The following is a 20,360-nucleotide window of genomic DNA, read 5'->3' as shown; positions in this document are numbered from 1 at the left end:
TAGGTAGAAATAGCAAACCACAGAAAATGATTTCAACTCAGTATCTTAAAGTGATGGTTGGTTCAGAATTTAAGACTTCTATTACCTCCAGAAAATAAATTCACAAAGAACTAAATGCATCAAAACATTAATAAAGTGCTACATAACCACACGGCTCAATGAATACAGCCAACTACTGTTGGCAGCTACACAGAACATAAGCTTGGGTAGACCTGAGTCTTTTTGAGGAGTAGAAAGCATATACATCTGGAGAGACCCACTAGACTTCACAAAGAATCTAGTCCTATTTGAAGAGATTAGAGCACAAAACATTTTAAACAAGTGGATCCTAAATGTTAAAATTATTATTCAATTGGTCAAACTCTTCCAGCCTTAACAGGAAATGTTTAATATAGCAATGGGTAAAGGATATAAAATTTAACAAACCTAGCTGAAATAACTTTCATTTGTCTAATCAAGCACATGTAAAGAACATGTATTACAAGAGGAAATCCCTTAATTTTACAAAATCCTTAGCAAAATAGCATCAAAAAACATTCAAACCCATCCCCCCAAAAGCAGCACCATCAATGGTTTTTCCTCTTAAACCCAGCAGATATTAAATAAGCATTTTAAACACACCAGAATCTGCAGAAACACAGAACAAAGCAAAACCTAGTGGCAATTTGCAGTCATGCTTCTCAAATACAAGGGCAAGTTAGGATCTAATCAGTTCATGCTAACTATACAATTATCCTATCCTTTAATTAAAAACTTATAAAAGACTTCCAGGTGGTTTATGCTGAGTAAAGCTTGGCCTCTAATTTTCTGTTGAGAATTAATGGAGTTTAAATTTATGGCTAGTTTCACTTTAAAAGAACATTTGCATCACTTCATGTCTTGCTATATATCACATATAATGATTAAAAAATTAACAGGAAATAAATTAAAAGAATTTATAAAGATGATATATTATATAGTGAAAATTCAGTCACTTTGTTTTAGGTCATGCAGTGAACATTTCCAAAAAGCCTTTGTCAATAGCCGGTTAAAATAAATCCATCAAAGGAGAACTTAGCAACATGTGTAATGCCAAAAATTAATAAAAAAAGAATCCCATTCTTCCCCAAAATAGAACATGACAGAGCTAAAGATAGTAAAAAGGGCACAGTATTTATATCATAATACGTCTGAAAACCTATATTTAAATGAAAAACAACAACAAAAAAATTGAGTCTGGAAGAGAACACAGCGAATCTGAAATGCCTCTAAGCAACATAACCTGGAAAGGATAGTGTAATATTCCACAGGGAAGTTCTCACATACCATTTTAATGGCTTTATGTTGCATAAAAGGCTGAGACAGCCTCTAAAACCCCTGTCCAACTCAAGAATTCCTCTACTACAAGCTATTACACACGGAGCTAATACAAATCTCTGGCACAGTATGATGGAGGTTGAGCTGATGGGATGCATCAGGGCCACAATACAGCACTCTGTGGAGATTTCAAGGCAGCTCTGTGGCATCTAGCAAACCCTGGAAAAGTCTGACTTTAAACAGACTTCACAGATGTTTACAGATCATCAGGGGCTATTCCTACGTGGAAATCCCCCACGACCATGTTAAAATAAAACTAAACCCTTGAGAAAAACTCCAAAGGCTCAAAACCAAAATAATATTAAGAGGCATTACTCACTGCAGTTAAAGTTTCCTGACTTTTCTAATGGTAGAAGTACTTGTTTCATTTACTTTCCCTATGCAGCGATCACTAGTCCATTCTAAAGGACTAAAATTTGACTATACATATGTATCCAAACCGAAAATCTGCATCCTGCACCTTATTCCACTTTTATGCTTGGGACAGACTTACTCTGGTGTCACTGGTAACCTGCAAGTCACTGTGACCTCTGATTTCTAAGAATTGTTAGAGTCTAGGTGGGAGCTTACAAGCAATGAAAACTTAGCAAACAGAGTTCAAGGATGTTGAATTCGGTTCAGTAATTCCAACTTCACCAACATTCCAAAAGGCTCACAAACAAGCAAATCCTCACCAGTTGAATGAGCAGGCTAATTAGGTCCGTCAGGGGTTTATTGATAAGCAGAAGCTCTTCAGCAGCCTGTGTGTCCCCTCCTGTGCCAGATTTCTGTGCCTTAATAAGGTGAGAAAAGAATAAAAAGCAACCTTGGTGACTGTTGTGTTACAACAAACAAATTAGGTCCATTAGGTGGCCAAACTCTGAACACAAGTTTGAAGGAGACTTATAAACTCTTTCCTAGTTAAGTATTCCTGGGCTCCCAAGGAGCAGTTAATGCTCCCTGTGCCTATAACAACAAGCCCAAAGCAAAAGCGACTCATGCTGTCATGCCCATCCTGCATAGGCTGAATATACTGACCTATATGACATTTCTTCAGCAAGATGCTATAAACTGTCTATGCAAAGGATATCTCTAAAGCCATAAATGTTTTCTGCATTTGTACTCCCTTCAACAGACCATGCCTATTTTAAAACTGAAGTTCGATGGGTTTTTTTTCCTTTATCAAGAGGAATTTTAAGTGCAACTAAAGTCAAGAAAATCAAGGCGACTGAAAAGTTAGGATTCTCAGCAACGATGTCCAATTTTGCCCTTCTGACTCACTCTGTGTCTCTTGAAATGTTCATCATACAACAACTAAAATTACTTTTTGAAATAGGAAGCAGAAAACCTTCAAGTGACCAAAGCCTGTGATAAGATCTGTTATTACTTGTAATTCCGGCCACTGTCATCTCCCCTCATCAAAACACACTGCCATCCTAGGCAGCGCTATTTATAACCCACCCCTGCTCCAGGACACCAGAAAGACCTGCTTGAAAGATTTTGCCTTTAACTTGATTATTCTGCACCAGCTTTGGACCATGACCCTGTACAGTTGAGCTGCTAGAGGAAAATGTACACATTTTATCTAAAGAACACATTTAAAAATCATTTCATATTGTGTTTCATTTGAAGCTCAATTCTAAAACCATCATCCAAGTATAATACTTGAGGACTTCCATTTATTAAGCAAACACAGCAGCAAGTCCCCTGAGACAGGAGACACTACTGCTGAGGCTCCACTGTTGATACGGGTGAGTTGAAAGGATAATGCCTTTCTTCTGGAGAGAATTTAGGAACAAAACAGATCTGGAAAGGTGTTTCTCTGGGTAATATGACACATTGCGGTGAGTCTCAATGAGGGATATACAAATGACCCAGAATGCTTAAGTATAAGAAAGGCAGAAGGGCATAGTGTAGAGAGGGTAAAACAAAATGAAGTGTCTATATTAATCAAGAAAGGGAAATAAGTCACCTTCACTTCAGCAAAATTTACAATAGCTTTTCTGGTTAGTGCTTGGATGAGAAAACAGGTAACTCTTGAACTTTATGATCTTAATGGTCTTTTCCAGCCCAGTTGATTCTATTATTCTATGTTTGACTACTTTCTTTAACTTCTATATATTTAGTGACCACAGAAAGCTAACTCTTGAATAAAGCTGGATACAGCTACCAGCACCATTCACCATAAAGTACTGAAATGCAAAGGAAAAGTGGTGCCATGTTTTGCCTATGCAGCTGGATAAGTTTATCACTTTACATATAAAAAACTTCAATAAAAAGGATTCAAGCGGAGATAGTACCATCTGTAAAAGTCAACTTAAGCCTCAAAAATGGATAATAGGAGAAAATTTGATTCTCTTTTTCAAGTTCAGTTTTAGGTATCTTATTCAGAAGATCCCTATAAAAACAGTCCAAGAATATTTGTTACCACTACAGTGATGCATTTAGTGACCCATGGACAGTGGAATATTATGCAGATGCACTGTAGTCACCAACTAATGGCCATCATTCAGTAAGGCATTTGTAATGATGCAGCTGTAGAACCCACAGGGGCCCTTTGACAGGTATTGTCAAGACAAGTATGCCAAGGCAAGTAAATTCACTGCAAAACTAGTTTTATAGGGGTATAGGAGAGAGCTGTGCTTTAAAACTCAGTTTTCCAGCTGCCTCTTGTTCCCATTGGCTTTCCAGAGCAAAGCAGATCACTTTGACCAGAGCTGGACAAAAATGGAGCTGGAGTCTAGCACATCAATCAACTGATGTATTCACGTAAAGCCAGAACAGAATTTGGCTTTGAATGTACAGATTTAGATTTGTAGCTAAATAAAAATAATCAGATTCACTACTATTACTAATCCATGGGCAAGATCCTCTTTCCTCATATGTGTCTTCACCACCGCTGCATGGAAACTAAGTACAGAATTTAGCCCTCTGTGATTACATGGAGTGATGCCAACAACACGACAACCAGCAATTAGCCTACAGAATTTGATTTAAAAAGTGATTCTTAGATAAGAAACCCATCACAGAACCTGCTAACAGAGGACTCAGAAGAGACATGGTATCATACCATCAGATCTAAGCTAAATTTCTTCCAAAAAAAATTAAGGAAACCCCATCTCTCAGGATTATAACATCACTGATTATGTAAATCTGTGTAGGAAATAAAGCAGGGGCTCAATTTTCTACACCCACTTCATACATTAAATCTTCTTATAAAACCCCCACAAAAAATAACCAACCCTTGGAGAAGGACTCTGTCAGATTGAAGAAGCCATGTCCTGAATGTACAACTTGGCTACAATCTTTTGAATCTCTGCCCTTCAGATATATTGGACCTAAAAGGCTTCTCTATTCTTCAGTGGATAATCCCAAGAACATCAAAAAACTGACACGAAGAGTATGTGGTGTTGTTTGCAGCCTAAATAGAGAAATTGCTTCCACTTGACTAACTTCAAGATTTGGCAGGTATTTTAAAACCAAAGCAAATATTGCTAGCTTAACATCATGTCTAAAAAAAGATGAAAGCTTTTTCTTGTTTTGTTCTTGAGAGAGTTATGTGCAATTTCTTTGAATAGTATCTTTTTGTGCTTCATTTCTAAGGAGGAGGAGGTCTTCATTGGAAGAGGAAGTCCTATCAATGCCATAATTTGCAGCGGTTCAAACAAAAATTTGGAAGACAAATTGAGCAGCATGAGAGGAAATACTTTCGTCAGTGCACAGGCAAGGGTTTCATACGCTCTTCAAGTACAGCATCACATGCGATTTAGAATAATAAGATTTTTTTTATGGAGTAATCTTTTAAAATGAATGGAAGAAAAATGCTTTGAACTATCATCAAGCAAATGTATTACAGAAACAAACCAGTCAGCTAGGGTCTGTGTTTCCAGCACACAGTCAGGCTAATACAGATACTGTAGCCAGGTAACTACATGAAACAGTGACATGAAGTTGAAAAATACATGCTTTTCTCTTTCCACCACACTAAAAAGTCAATGAAATCAGAATAGTGGGAATTTCATTATTAGGATAACAGGAAGTTATCTAAAAAGGCCAGGTTGGACAGAGCCTTAGGTGACATGGTTTAATGTGAGGTGTCCCTGCCCATGGGAGGGGGTTGGAACTGGATGATCTTAAGGTCCTTTCCAATCCAAACCATTCTGTGATTCTATAGAAGTTGTTTAAGGTGGTGATGACCCCAGGAAATGAATTCCATACCTGTAAAGTCTGGCGCACAATGTTGGCTGTATACATCAGCATGCAGTGCAAAATGTCAAGCAAGGACAGAAGTGGTGCATTCACTGTCTTGGTGCTGCTTTTATCATCTGCCTCCAAGTACAGAGCCACAGTTTCTGTTAGGAGACTACAGATATGATGAACCAGTCCTACATAGAAAGTGAGACAAAAAAAGAGAAATAGGCTCTCAGGAAAAGAACAATGTGGAAGGTAGCTTAGTTAAAAATCATAGATTAGAATGAAGAAGAAGGCACATACATTACAAATATTTATTAAACTTTCTCTTTTTAGCCATTATTCTTATTACCTTCTCTCCTATTCTGTTTGGAGCAGCTCATAAACGGATACAATCAAATTTCCTAACTGCATGGAAAATTACATAATATTCATTAAATAAAAGACGTTCTTTGAGTCTTAAACTTTTCCATAGCACGCTGGTACACAAGTCTCCTTCACAACACTCCTGGTCACAAGAATGAAGCAATTTCTCCAGGCTGTATAAAATGACACATCAAGCTCCAAGCCCAAGATTTTGTGTCTTAACTGGTGTGCCAATTACAACCTCTACCATATGCCTTACAATCTTATGCCTAACATAAAATATATTCAGCAGAACATTACGTAAGGAACACTGAATACTACACCTAAAATGTTATTAAGATTTGTTTGACTGATGGTAATCAAAAGTTTCCTGAAAATACCTTCTTGTTTTAAAGCTTTTTCTAAAGATCCTTTGGAATTTAATGCCGTCAACTCCTGTAGCTTGCTTAACCCACAAATCAACTGACATATCAGAAAAAACATAATCCATTTCAAGGCAATACAGATTAAATTCAGAATGTTTCTTACTCTCAAATACAAAATGACTGAGTTCATTATGTTTGATCTTAAATCTTTTTCTTTCAGAGATTCATAATGAATAAAAGATATTTTGTTCCTCACCAAGAACAAAACTATGCTTGTAAATTATCTTATTTTAAGCTGGTAATTAGCCATAATGTGATTTGGGTGCACACAGGCAGTAACATTGTGGTATATTAGTATATTAGCTTCTAGTCCTCCGTGACTCTAAAATGACTGAAGTATTTCACTGATTTCACTGAAGTAAAAAGAGTGCTTTTACCAGTTCTCCTTTAAAAAGTAATTGCATATATTTTTACAAACATCAGTACAATTAAAATGAGACAATCTGCAATCATACCATTCAGCTTTACTGAGGAGTCAAACCTGTGCGATGTTAAACTATTTTGGCTTTGACAGATGCCCCATCAGTTAACTGAAATTCCATGAAATATTTTCCTTCCCTATTCATCCAGCTTAATACTTTCCCCAGGAAATGAAACAAAAACATTAATTTAGAATACAGTTATGGGTCAGGATCATAAAGACTTGCACTCTTCTTGTATCTCACATCTTTCGTGTTTTTATGATTACTAGCATTATTCTTTCACCGCGGTTTGATTGATAAGACTACAGCACAGGCTAAGCTTTGAATTTCCTGGAGCTTTGTTTGCATAAACTAAACTCACCAAATTACATCAGTCTAATCTCACACATTTCATTTCCTTCTTTTCTAAAGCACAATTTCGGCTGCAGTTCTGAGCACTCCATGCAAAAATGAGCTGGCATGCAGAGACACATTGAAGTGATGTTGCCAATACCCACCAAGAAGAAAGAGCCCAGCCATAATTCTGTGTCTACCTGATACAGAACTTATGCTTATTCTACACCTTTTTTCACCAGACTAAATTAGAATAAACCTAAGAAAACAATCCAGTAAGAGCTGTTCCCTATCAAAGCAACGTCTGCTAAACTGCCTGCAGGGATATGTCCAAGTACACTGTGTTTCTCCCTCTAGATGACCACAAAACCCACAGCCACATCAGACTGAATGAGTCACCCTGTTATTTCTAGATGGCTTACACACAACCCTCAAGACGGTGACTTGGAGATGAACGCTGAGAAGGCCACTTTCAAATAAAGGCATTGTATGGGTCATCATCAAGAATTTCTAATCAGCAGTCCTCTCTGTATTTACAGCACTAAGTAGGGAATGATAGACGTGAACAGAACAACAGGATCCATGCCTCTGATCTGCAATCCCCCCTTTTAACTCTGAAGAGAATTACTTGTTTATTGCTTTGAGTGTACCAGCCTGAGCCTCACAAGTGCCTTGTTTCTGCTGTTTGGTGAACAGAACACTCAATCTTCGCCCCACGCATTGAGATAGGAGTAATATAATCACCTAGATTTTATTCTCTTCAAGTCTTTACATCCTTAGGCTATGTGTATTAGCAAACCCTGCCTCCGAACACCTGAAACACAGCAGAATATTCAGATTTACTGTGTTAACTAAACCATCAGAATTAGATTTTAGGTACATACATGCTCAGACAGGGTTATATGTACAAAGCTATGCATGTTAAATTTGGAAAGTTTGGGGAAAACCAAAACTTTTCCTGAACTTCCAAGACCCTTGGAAAACAACACATCAAAACTTTGTAATAATGACATCTAAAATAAAACACTGGTGCAAAATGTTCCCTGACACGCTGCATGATTCACACAGAAACCTGATAAACACTTGGTTCCACAGATAAAACAGACTGACCTCGTGGCCAAATAAATAAAGTTCTAGACATGCTCTTTAAGTGACTGCATTGTGTCACAACACAAGGAAAATTGGAGGCCACAATTGTAGACATGTAAATACACTCCTTGCTTACACCACAAGACAAAATACATGTTCTTTGTCCTCAGAAGAGAAAGTTGGGAAGCTGGTATAATTTACAGTGACCATGACAAAATTCAACGGGAGTTTAACGGCCGTGGCCACTGGCACTGAAACCAGTTTACTCAAAACTATAAAGACTATAAAACCTAAAAGCTATAAAAACTAAGAGCTATAAAGGTCAAGACTGACATGCCTCAGCATTCTAAAGACTGAAGCCCAAAATAGATAGCCTGAAAAAAGACGATGCAATCCTGAACAAAAGGAAACTGTATTCATAACTCCGGAAATCATAACGTAAAAATTGCCTATGGATCTCTGAGTTTCAGAAGATATACTAGAAGTTTTCTCCCAAATTTCACAACCGATTCAAGAACCACATTCTTCTTAATTTCCAATAGTGCCTAAAACAATATTTAGCTTCAAAAACCTCAGACAATATATTTCTGAGTCATGTTTAGAATCACAGAATCATAGAATAGAATCATAGAACAGTTAGGGTTGGAAAGGACCTTAAGATCATCCAGTTCCAACCCCCCTGCCATGGGCAGGGACACCTCACACTAAACCATCCCACACAAGGCTTTGTCAAGCCTGGCCTTAAACACCACCAGGGATGGAGCGTTCACAAAAATTTAACAGATGTAACATTCTTATGTAGTAATTCTCACTAGAAAGTAAAATAAAAACAAGTAAATAAGTAAAAATAAGTAAAAAATCATAGCAATTCTTCATTTGAAAGTAAAATAAGCTCAGATTCAAAAGGCACACCCCATGCTCTCCTGACCTTTGGAAGTGGTGGACCTGAATCCGAATCCTGTATCATAGAGAAGAGCTAAAATTAAATGAAGGCAGACTGTACCCTGAGAAAAGTTACACATTTGGAAGTACTCTGGTACTTCCAAGGACGTTGGAAATAGTCTACTTTCTCAAGAGAAAAGTGTTCGCAACAGTTTACACGGACTAAAGCAATCCATCATGACTTCTTTCAGACAGGCATTTTTTACTTAGAGAATAAAGGAAAAACTTATTATTTAACTTACAGGGGTTTTTTTTGTTACTCTATTAATTTGCAGATTTTACCAAAGAAGATGTATCACATCCTCTTGTTCATAGATGTAGTTTAAATTTATTGCAGTACTTCTTCGTGCACTAATGACTTATATTTGCTTGTAAAAGGAGGATCTTCAAAATAGCAAGTGCAGTGCTATTCAAATTTTGCAGAAAAATAAGCCAAAACTTGGATTTTGCATTAGAATTATGTTTATAAATTAACATAACTGGAATCGAACAAAGACCTTTTCTAATTGCAGTCCAAGATTCATAATATGTAAGAAGATTGCATCCAAAATTCCTACCCCCAGTTTTATAGCATCTGATAACCCTGGTGTTCACAGGGAAGTGTTTCTCCTGCCGAGACCTCTAGAATGAACTGAACATGCTGCCAATAGCACTCTATGAATGTGGACTGTGATGACTATGTTTGTGTTTTACAAATCTTTTCAAAAGATAAAAGGAGTCTTTTGGCCCGTGCTACATCTAATCGGACAGAATGCTCCATGATACCTTCCGGAATAAAAGCTGAGGGGAAATATTTTATTCTCACCTATTAGCAAGATGGATAAAGGAAAAGACATCTTCACATCCAAATCATATGAAACATCAAAGGAGTGCCTAGGAAGCAATCTTTTAGGCAATCCTTTCATACCTACCAGCAATTAGAGCACTCAACAAAGCTTTCTGCTTCCAGCTGAAGAAAATGTTAGAGCAGGTGTACTTCCTCAAACAATGCCACCAGCAGCAAATCCCTCGGCCTGGCACAAAGGTTTTTCTTTGTTCCCTTCTGTCTGGTGCTGTCTGGAGAGATTTTTCCCTATTTGCATCACACCTACACAACTGACTCCCCAGGGATGTTACCATATATGCATTCTCTAGACTTTTCTTCCTTCTTTTACTTACAGGGTGGACGTGGTTGGGCTTTTTGCCTGTTTTTAAACAAAACTACTCAAAGTAACAACATATTGGGAACTAGAAACGACACCAACAGACTAACCAGAAAACATATTTCATAATCTTTTTAGATGTTAATGATAAAACTCAAAAATAATGCTGAAGAAGAAATGCAGGGCTGTACTCTGATAGATTCTCTCACACAGGAATTAGCTCCCAAGTTCCTGAGCACTTAAGATAATCCATCATGTCATAAAGATTCTTCATAAAACCTTATTTACCTATTTAAACCTGGGATTTAATTTGCATTCCTTGCATCACAGCCCTACCACTCAAGGGTTCCTGTTTTGAATGACTGAAAATAGGCAACATAAAGCAAATGGTATCTTTAGGGTAATGACATTTTTAAAAGAGGCTTGCTGCTTTTGTTATTTTTGTTCATTATTTGTTACTGTTTCTGTTTTAGGAACTATTTGTGCTAGCACTATATTATTATTGAGGGAAGAATATACTAGGATAGGAAATTAAATCACCACTGATTTATATGAGCAAATACGGCATAACTATGGACTCTAATGTTCAGCGGATCTATTCACAGTGTTGTTAAGACATTAACAGCATCTCATGTCAGCAGTCAGGTTTGATTTGTCTGGATATCATGCTGTTGGCACCACAGTCTCCCAAAATACTATCTGTTCCTTATGTTTTGTAAGCAGCTGAGAACAATTAGACATTTACTAAAGAGGATGAGTGAAAACCATACACACAGGTAGGATCCACTGAAGATGTGCACACAAAGTTTAAATGCCCCTATCAGGTGGCTTGTGAGACTGGACATGAAACAAAGATTTTTATTTATTCAAATAAAACTTTTGCTCTTCAGAGATGAATTTTAATGCCCAACAGAGTCATCAGATTTGCTGCCACTTCTGTCCCTAATGCAAGTATTATGTACATCACAAATAGGCTGCTTTTTTTGTTAATTGGGTAGCACAAGGCCTTTGGATGCACGTAAAATCAAGTGCTATCATCCCAAGAGCTAACTGACAATATGGTGCTCTTGAAGCAGATCTATGTACTCAATGACCCTTCTAGCTGGAAGACCTGGGAAGGGATGGAGATAGGGGTAATACAGTGACTGCATGGAGTTTACATTTTAAGGATTTCTGTCCCCAGTTGTGCATATATTAAATACCTAATTTGCATTCTTTTCATACGGATTTAAGCATTTTTGTTGATACAGTCCTGCAATATGTCAGTTGTGTTGTACTTGCCCGCACAACCTTCCGCCACAAAAAAGTTCATTAAATAAACCAAAACTATAGTAAGATAAAATCACATTGTCTGGACTATTATATTATAAGGAGTTATAAGGCAAATTCTTCAGCAGCTATTCAGTTAGGTATTTTTCTCCATATGTGTAAGACACATTAGAGCTTGTATTCCATTCTGCAAAGCATAGTAATCCTATGGCATGCTATACTTCCAGTCAGATCCTGATACACCCTATTTCAACCTTTACAAGGTGTCAACTAAAATAAAATGTCTTGGTTTTGTCAGACAGAAGTTAGATGATGCTATGGAGATTTTCCAAACAGCAGGTGTAACTGATCTGCATGAGGAACAACAATATTTAACAGGGCACCTTACTCTTTGCCACGCAACAGTCTTTAAAACCTCCTTTAAAACTAGCCTGAGATACTAGCAGTTGTTGCTTCACAACTACATGCAAGAACTTCTGCTTGCATGTTGTGAATTGATAGTGTATGCTTTTTAGAAAAACAAAGGCTGCATGAATTCTTCAGATCAATGGCAAAAACTAAATGAAAAGTTCTTCACTAGATTAAAATCTGGGGTTATTTTGTTAGGTTAGGACTTCTTTGCATTGCAGAGTCTTGTAAAGATTCAATAAAGACTTTTGACTTACTGCTCAGAAAGATCAAGCCAGCAACAATTACCATGTGATAAAATACAGGGGAAATTTATATCCTGAGCTTAACTTAGAACTAGAAATTCTTCTAAAGAGATAGCTATTTTAATAATAGACTTCCTGTCACACAAGATTAAACCCTGTTTATCTACTTCAAATATCTTAACGTGCTTCTGCTTTGGCATCAACTTTCCCTTCTACAAAAATCCTTGAGAGAGCACAAACTCTGAGAACTGCCTTTTTGACAAAACCTGTACAGAGCAGATACGAGCAGCCTCAGAATGCAGATACAGCCCTAAACCATTGTCACAAATTGACAGCATTCAATAGCTTTGAGTTTTTAATTACTCTAGCCAGGCCTTCAAGAGACCCTGCACTGAGAGTGATAAGGACCCATGAACCTCCCTGAAGTTTTCAGTTTTAAATTGCAGAAATAAAACACAGTTGTCAACTGTTTCCCATATACATTCAGCAAAGAATAACAGTAAGAAATCTATACATTTCCCTACTGAAAGTTCATGCTCTGTAAGAAAAGATATTAAATACCTTTATTCCTATTCCTCTCAGTCTATTTACAACTAGTCCAAAGATCAAAAGCAAATGCCGGAGTATCAACTAAGAGAAATGTGCTTGTGGTTATTACAGCAAAACTGAACCCATGCCACAGTTTCCTGTAACATCCTGTGTTATTCATCAGTTAAGTTTACAAGAGAAATGAAAGCTGACAACTAGTAATTGCAACTGTCTAAGGTGGTCTTGGTGTATTTACACTTACATGATCAAAGACCTTAAACAGAGGTCGGGATGTTATATGACAGTAAATCTGGTTTTGCAGCTATGACCAGGTTAAATTCCGTAGCCTTAAATCTACTTTGTGAGGTCAAGTGTTTCCCAAACTGTTAGGATAACTTTGACCATCAGACTCACTAATTTGCTATCATCTGGCCATACCAACAATGACATATTTGATTAAATCTCTAAATCTAACCACAGACTTTTCACCTCAGATGTTATTATCCTTCTGACTAAGTGGTTCAGGCATATGTCTTATTTTGTTTGCATGAATGTTTGTTCTACTTTGACCTACGCATGATTTTCAACCTTGCCACCGGGATCTTTGAGCTGGAACCCATCACACTGTGATCATGCTGTTACCTCAGACTATAGATAAAGTGCCTTACTAATGCTCACCATTAGTACAGCCTATACCAACAGAGCCTTCATTTGCTGTCAGCACATCTACCTGATCCCAACTATCTTATCTTGAAAAGACTACATTGAGCTAAGTCAGCTGGTACAGCTCAGTTTATTTAATCAAAAGGCACTCCTTGGCTCTGAAAGAACTGTAAGCCTACATGTGTTTGAATACTGTATTCCATACCTTGTCTTCCCTATCTCAATAGGACCTACACAATAGGAGCATGGGTCTACTGACACTGGGCTGTGGACAGCCTGTACCTTTTCTGCGCAGGTGGCAGCTGCTAGGAGTAGTGGAGCCTGTGTATACAGTAACAGACTGCCTCAGACTCTTGGGGAAGTTTCTGCATAAACTTTGGAAGGAGATCACATCAAGTGGTTTGGTCTACAAGGCTATCTTGGCCCAAGCCACGTAGTTCTGAAACAAAAACAGTGAATTATACCATCCTTCAAAATAACCAGCTGAACTGCATCCTGCTGCAGATCTGATGTTTAACTGAGAATCTGGATTCCACTTTGCTCAAGGGCAACTGATTTGTTCGGAGGTGAAAAAGAGGTTAAGATGACTGATAAATTACTGTGAAAGAGATGGTCCAAGAGGTATTTAGAGAGACAGGATTTTTTTGTTGAATGGGTGTACTGTGAATGTTTGCAAAGGAACAGCAAAGGAAACCCAATATGCAAGCACTGGTTTAGTACCTGCACTGGTGCGGGCTTGTATTTCTTCATAGTAGCTTGTATGTGACTATGTTTTAGGTTTGTGTTGCAAATACTTTTGACAGCAAACTGATGTTTTAGTTACTGCTGAGTAGTGCTTACACAGCATCAAGACCTTTTCTGCTCCTCACACCACCCTCACTTTTACGCTTCCAATTCTCCCCCCACCCCACCAGGGTCGGGGGCATTAAGCAAGCGGCTGTGCTGTGCGCAGTTGCCAGCCAGGGTTAAACCATGACAGTACATTTTCTTTCTACTCTACTGTGCCTGCTGTGTTGGGCAGAGGTGCTTATCAGGCACTTACATACTATTAGGTCCCAGTAACTTCTCCAACTTGCTCCAGCATAGGGAGCCTCCATTACCCTGGGCCAGGGTGTGCTTCATGTGACACTTCTTATGTGCCTTGAGCACTTCCAGCCTGTTTGTGCCCAGATCACTGATTCCAGAAAGCAAGTTAAAGCAATGAAATTAAGTTCAATCTTTTTGTTCGACAAGATAAACAATGCAGGTGGGAGGAAGTCAGAGCTTGCAATGAAAGGATCGCATTCCTTTGTTCCTCCCCCATGTTATCTCAACTGAGGAGACAATCATAAAATCCCAGAGTGGTTTGGGTTAGAAAGGACCTTAAGATCATCCAGTTCCAACCCCCTGCTGTGCACAGGGACGCCTTACACTAGACCATGATGCCCAAGTCTCTGTTCAATCCACACAGGGGTGGCATCAGTGTATATTTGATAGGGCTTTCCTCTGTTTATGTGAAGAAACACTTTCTAGTTCAGAGAGAAAGCTAGTATGTCAAACAGCCTTAGGGATGCCCTGTGAGTTTCAATAAAGGAGTGCACTTTTCCAGACAGAACTAACATGCAGTTTCTATCTGTAGATAGCTGAGAGCTGCTCAAAATTTTGGCTCTGCTCTGAACCAGGCTTGTCCTTTGCCTGTGCTCATCAAAACTTCTAGAAAGACAACTGACCAGGCTTAATGAGGGTTATGCTTTAAGCGAGATGGTCTTTGCAAGTAGGCTACAAAAAGCTAAGTCTGGATCTTCTTCACCTTTGGATGCTGGAGAGAGACTCTTCATCAGCGACTGTAGTGACAGGACAAGCAAAGGGTGATGGGTTCAAACTGAAACAGGGCAAGTTCAGGTTAGATCTAAGGCAGTTCTTTACTGTGAGGACAGTGAGGCCCTGGCATAGGTTGCCCAGAGAAGCTGTGGCTGCCCCATCCCTGCTCCCACACCTAAGCTCCCAGGACAGAAAGCTGGTGCTGGGCATCACCTACATCACCTATGGTGAGCTCTGGAACAATGTCACCATCATGTCAATCCACCCTTGCTTAGCCACTTAAAACTCCACCTGCGTACTGCGCTCAGGGCAGCACTCTCAGGCATCCAAGAATCCACATTCCAAAATGCAAATGCCCAGCCCCTGCTCCTAAACCTAAGGTGCCACGACAGAAAGCTTTTGCTGGACATCAGCTACACATGGTGAGCTTCAGAATACTACCACCAGCATAGATACCCACACTTGCCTTGCCACCTAAAACTCCACATATACTGCCTCTCCGGACAGCGCTTTCAGGTGATCGAGACGCCATTCTTTACAACGAGGGTGGTAAAACCCTGGCACAGGCTGCCCAGAGAGGTGGTGGATGAACCATCCCTGGAGACATTCCAGGCCAGGCTGGATGTGGTTCTGAGTAACCTGATCTGGTTGAAGACGTCCCTGCTCCTTGCAGGGGGTTGGACTGGATGAGCTTTGAAGGTCCCTTCCAACCCCAGCCATTCTATGAGCGTATTCTATGATAATTTATGGTGTAAGTACAAAATGCACATAAAAATACAACAGTGCTAAACAATACTATAAAATTAGATCATAAATAGCAAAAGAAAGCATCAAACTAAAAAGACTACATATAAATGTTGTATTTCAAGCAAAATTTGAAAAAGTATTGAGGTAGAAAAACAAGAACATCACTGGAAACAGTCTTAAATAACACAGACGAGTGCACAAATGATTTAAATAGATTATTTTGAGATGAACACATTCGTTCAGTCCAGAATTTTCCTGAAAATAACTTAGGAGACTATCTGGCTGTCTGAGAGCTGTGACAACTATTGAAAACATCTGAAACAAAACAAAACCATCAAACCGTTCTTTAAACCAGTGAAAAACCTCAGATTTCATCTATCTGTCCACTATATAGATCTGGTCCTGCCAAAACTGGTGCTTGTTTTTAGCAATTGAGAAAATGGATTTCTTTCAGTAGGATCATGTAAGTATACCTGAAGAAGACTATTATCCCTATGACAAGAGTAATGATTGATGTGGTTTGATTTTGTGTATAGTACTTTGTATCTTTGCAACTTTACACTTACCTGAAATTGGCAGTGATACACTGTGCTCATACTGAGACTGTTCTAACAGCTAGAATAGAAAGTATATGACAGCTCTACAACCTATGGTGTAGTAACTGCACTCAAACTGAGTCTCCTTTCAAATATACAGTTACAGCTGAAATTTCATCACTTAATATCATCTTCTAGCTTACTAATTATAGCTGACAAGCTACACATGGACATCATAATTAGATTTTCATTTATCATCTGTAATAGCTTAGTTTGTGTCATCACTAGTTAACCTGTAGCTAATACGATAGCTACGCTTTTACCTCCGTACATATTTTCTCTCCAGCTGATCAGATGAACCAGTGCTAATATATGCGATTTGAGTTAAGCTTGATGGGAGTACTAGCATGATGTCTAATGATAATGCCTTATTAGACTGCAGAAAAAGCAGCACCTACATGAATGCAAAGATGACCATTTCTAGAGGGGAGGAAAATAAAATCAGGTTTTGGCTAAGTGGGTGAGAAGAAGCATAAGGCTTTGAAGACTTTCCCCTTTTTCACAATCCTGTCATTAGGAAACTTTCAGATATCCACATCCTCAGATAGAAAAATCAATGCTTTCCATTTTAACATACAAATTTCATTTTTCAAATGAGTTTTCTGCTTCTAAACATTATTGAAGTAATCATTCAGCCAAAACCTCAAGTCTTAGTTTTGTCTAGGAACTGGATAAGCATAAAAACCATCCATTATGGTTGGCATATTAGAAATATAGTCTGAGTTTTGAGATTGCTGTATTTATTGAACTAGCCTCCCACTGTTAAACTAAACTGATCAGTTATGTCATCAGATTTCTGCATAGGGCCCCTGAGACTCGAATATCATGGAATGAAAAGATTTTGAACAATTCTTGCTATCACTTCTTTCTCTTCCATCCATCAGGTGTTAAAATGAGGTATCTTCGCTGGTTTAAACAGGCAGCTATGCTGCCAGATGATTCTAGTAGGAAGCTTACACTCCAGGCACAGAAAAGACCTGTCCTGTGTTACAGTGCAGCACTGGTGAGACAAGACATAACAACCTGTTGAGCCTTTATTAACTTATTTTATCCTTTGAAGACTTAGCAAGCATGCTGTGACATTTTGTGCCTTACAGATAGGGCTCTCAACAACAGGCTTGGTTCTACTTCAATGGCTTAACTGTTTCTCACAGCAATTACTGTTTCTATTTTCACCCTTTTCAGGTGGCTGTATTGATGAACATCACAGGATGACACACCAGGTTATTTTTTCCTCAAAGACTTCACTACTGCTATGTATTTTGACATTATTCCCACTTATCTTTTATGATACCAGGCTTTTAAGTTTATGCATGTGATGTTATACACTTCCACCTGAACAACTGGCATTTTGGGTCAGAAAAACATGTCTTAATACTGTTAAAAAACATTCTGAAGTTCATAACATCATAGAAGAGACTTCCTCAGGCTCAACCACCACTTCTCATATAAGCCATAACTCAAACGAACACTGACACACAAGTACTATACTATCTTTAGATGTTCATACACACACCTCTGTGCTCAAGAGCTGAGCTAACTACTACACAGTTATGGCACAGAGCTACAAAAGGCTTCCATCCCTCTTGGCAGAGGCTGTAAGGTGCACGCTTCCTAAGCAAGGGACTTTCCCTGTCACATCGAAATGATACAGGAGCAAGAAATGCAACTGCTCAGAGAGGATGGTACAAGCCTATCTGCATTCATTTTTTGTATTTCAAAATAATTTCTCACTTTACATTTATTTTACTGTGAAATATTTTTGTTTCTAAATGTTGATTAAATGCAGAAAAATTGGTTTTAGGTCCTGACTCATATTGATTTCCCTAACTTATCCTCTCTGCCAAACTTTCCATTCAGAATCACAATATGCTGCATATGACCTAAGCTTTACATGTTCTTGGAGTGATGTACAATAAGCAGGTCTAAAGTATTGCCCTGAAACAATACATTTTCTACCTTCAGTCACTGAACAAATAAATATTCCTATACTGTATCCTACGTGAGTTTTGCAGAGAATTCCTCCTAGGAATAAAGAGGGACTACTAAAAAATAAGCAAACGGCTTCAGAACCAGTCTGAATGTGTGTCTGATTTCTTCACAGACTAAGCCTGTGGTTTTGGTTTTAAGTGCGCATTAGTTCATTAATTTTATAGGATTTTATAACTACTGCCTTTCCCTTGCAAGTAGACTTCTGTATGACTAATCCATGGTCCTCTTGATCACTGTCAGAGTGAGTTAGTTTCTCACATCTTGGAGGAAAACCCTGCAACTTTGAAGCCAGCTACACCAACAACTCACTTGTATTCTTAAAACCCAAGTCTCATGCAGCGTCACACTGACACCTTCTCCACGTGGTATGGGAGCTCAGACTACTGCATAGGTTGGTGCAGCATGAGGAAGACTTGAGTTGCCAAGTTAGTGCTGCCTACTTTCACGAACACTGATGATTTAGCAGGAGAGAGAGATGGCTAGGAAACCAGAAGCTGTCCTTAAACACTGTGCTGTGGGCAGCACAATCAAATGCCTTTTGGAGACTGAAGCTGAAATCCAATTATCTGTGAGGAAGTGAAAGGTAGAAGATAGAAACCTTTGGGATCTAACTAGGGAGTTCAGAATTCGTTGTCATTTATCAATCATTACATTAAAGATATGTGTATGTTACAGACTGACACAGGTTTTTTGCCTTTTTTTTTTCCATGAGAAAGGTTAAAGTTGGATGTTGGTCTCACGAGTGCCACTTTTGTGGATATGCAATATTTAACAGTTTAACAATACGACACACAAAGACATTTGAAATCTAATTAATCTCTTGACATTTGACTAAAAGTCAAAGCAGTGAACCACAAGATGAATAAGGATACCTCAGCCATGAAGGCTGATCTTTCTTTCATGAGGTGCAAATGAGTTATCATCATCTGACTACAAAGTTTATTGCAGATCTCTTCCTTTTTAATAACTGCCCCTGCGTTAAGCACCTAATATTCTTTCTTAATACAATGCTGAATGTAACACCTGCTGTAGCTGACATTCAACATTTCCATCAATGGTCCTTCCTCAGGAACCTCAGTTTTTACAAATACTACTTGAAGTCCCATGTACTAGTAATAGCTGTTGCATTTTGACACCATTCAAAGACTATTTTTATTGTTCTAAACCCCACAATTTCACTTCTACTTTAGTTCCTGAGATTTCAACAGCATTAACACATAAAGTTTAAGATCTGCTGTACCATATTAATAGAAACTGGTTTTGAGCATTCAAACAAGCATCTTTTCTCACACTGCTCGTGGTGGTTACTTCAGGACAGTAGCCAAAACCAGGATCACAGCAGTAGAGCCTGAAAAAGGTCATTCAATTCTACATGACTGTATTGAACTTTATATATAAATCATCTCCTTAGAAGAACATCATGAAAAACAAAAAAATAAATAATTTATGGAGTATAATGAGATTCCAAAAAAGCTGAAAATGTAAACTTCAGGTTTTCAATTTTTTAAGCTCCATATATACATGAATTATCACACTGTACTGGGGAAATAAGGGAAATTGATGACACAAAATGCTCTGCCTTCAGCCTTTTCTTTTTGAAGACAGCAGAATAGCTCATGAATGTTGAATGCCTTCATTAACAGCATGGACACAGACTGTTAACAGGATGGAGTAAAATGCACCTTCAGCAAGTTTCCAGGTGACATTGAAATGAGGCAAGCAGTCGATGTGATGAAGGGCTGAACTAAGATTCAGGAAGAACTCAAGAAGCAGGAGAGCTAAAACAATGGGCTGCCACAAACCTCTTTGAGTCTGACAAAGGCAAATACAAAGCTGTGCACCTGGGAAGGGATAAATTAATGTAATA

General features: G+C 38.3%; 1 protein-coding gene across 4 annotated transcripts in view; it reads right to left on the bottom strand.

Moving 5' to 3' along the window:
• ULK4 (unc-51 like kinase 4) overlaps positions 1-20,360 on the bottom strand; it is a 191,974-nt gene that overhangs the window by 63,883 nt on the left and 107,731 nt on the right. For all 4 annotated transcript variants that reach the window (XM_065665495.1, XM_065665494.1, XM_065665497.1 and 1 more), the window contains 2 exons: positions 5,554-5,720; positions 2,031-2,129 (listed from right to left, as the gene is read on the bottom strand). In XM_065665495.1, the coding sequence (XP_065521567.1) occupies positions 2,031-2,129; positions 5,554-5,720 (266 nt within the window). The remainder of the gene's footprint in view (positions 1-2,030; positions 2,130-5,553; positions 5,721-20,360) is intronic.

The sequence above is a fragment of the Lathamus discolor genome, chromosome 2 (assembly GCF_037157495.1).
Source record: "Lathamus discolor isolate bLatDis1 chromosome 2, bLatDis1.hap1, whole genome shotgun sequence".
Lineage (NCBI taxonomy): Eukaryota > Metazoa > Chordata > Aves > Psittaciformes > Psittacidae > Lathamus > Lathamus discolor.
Note: the sequence above shows the minus strand (reverse complement) of the source record. Positions and strands in the feature narration are given on the sequence as shown.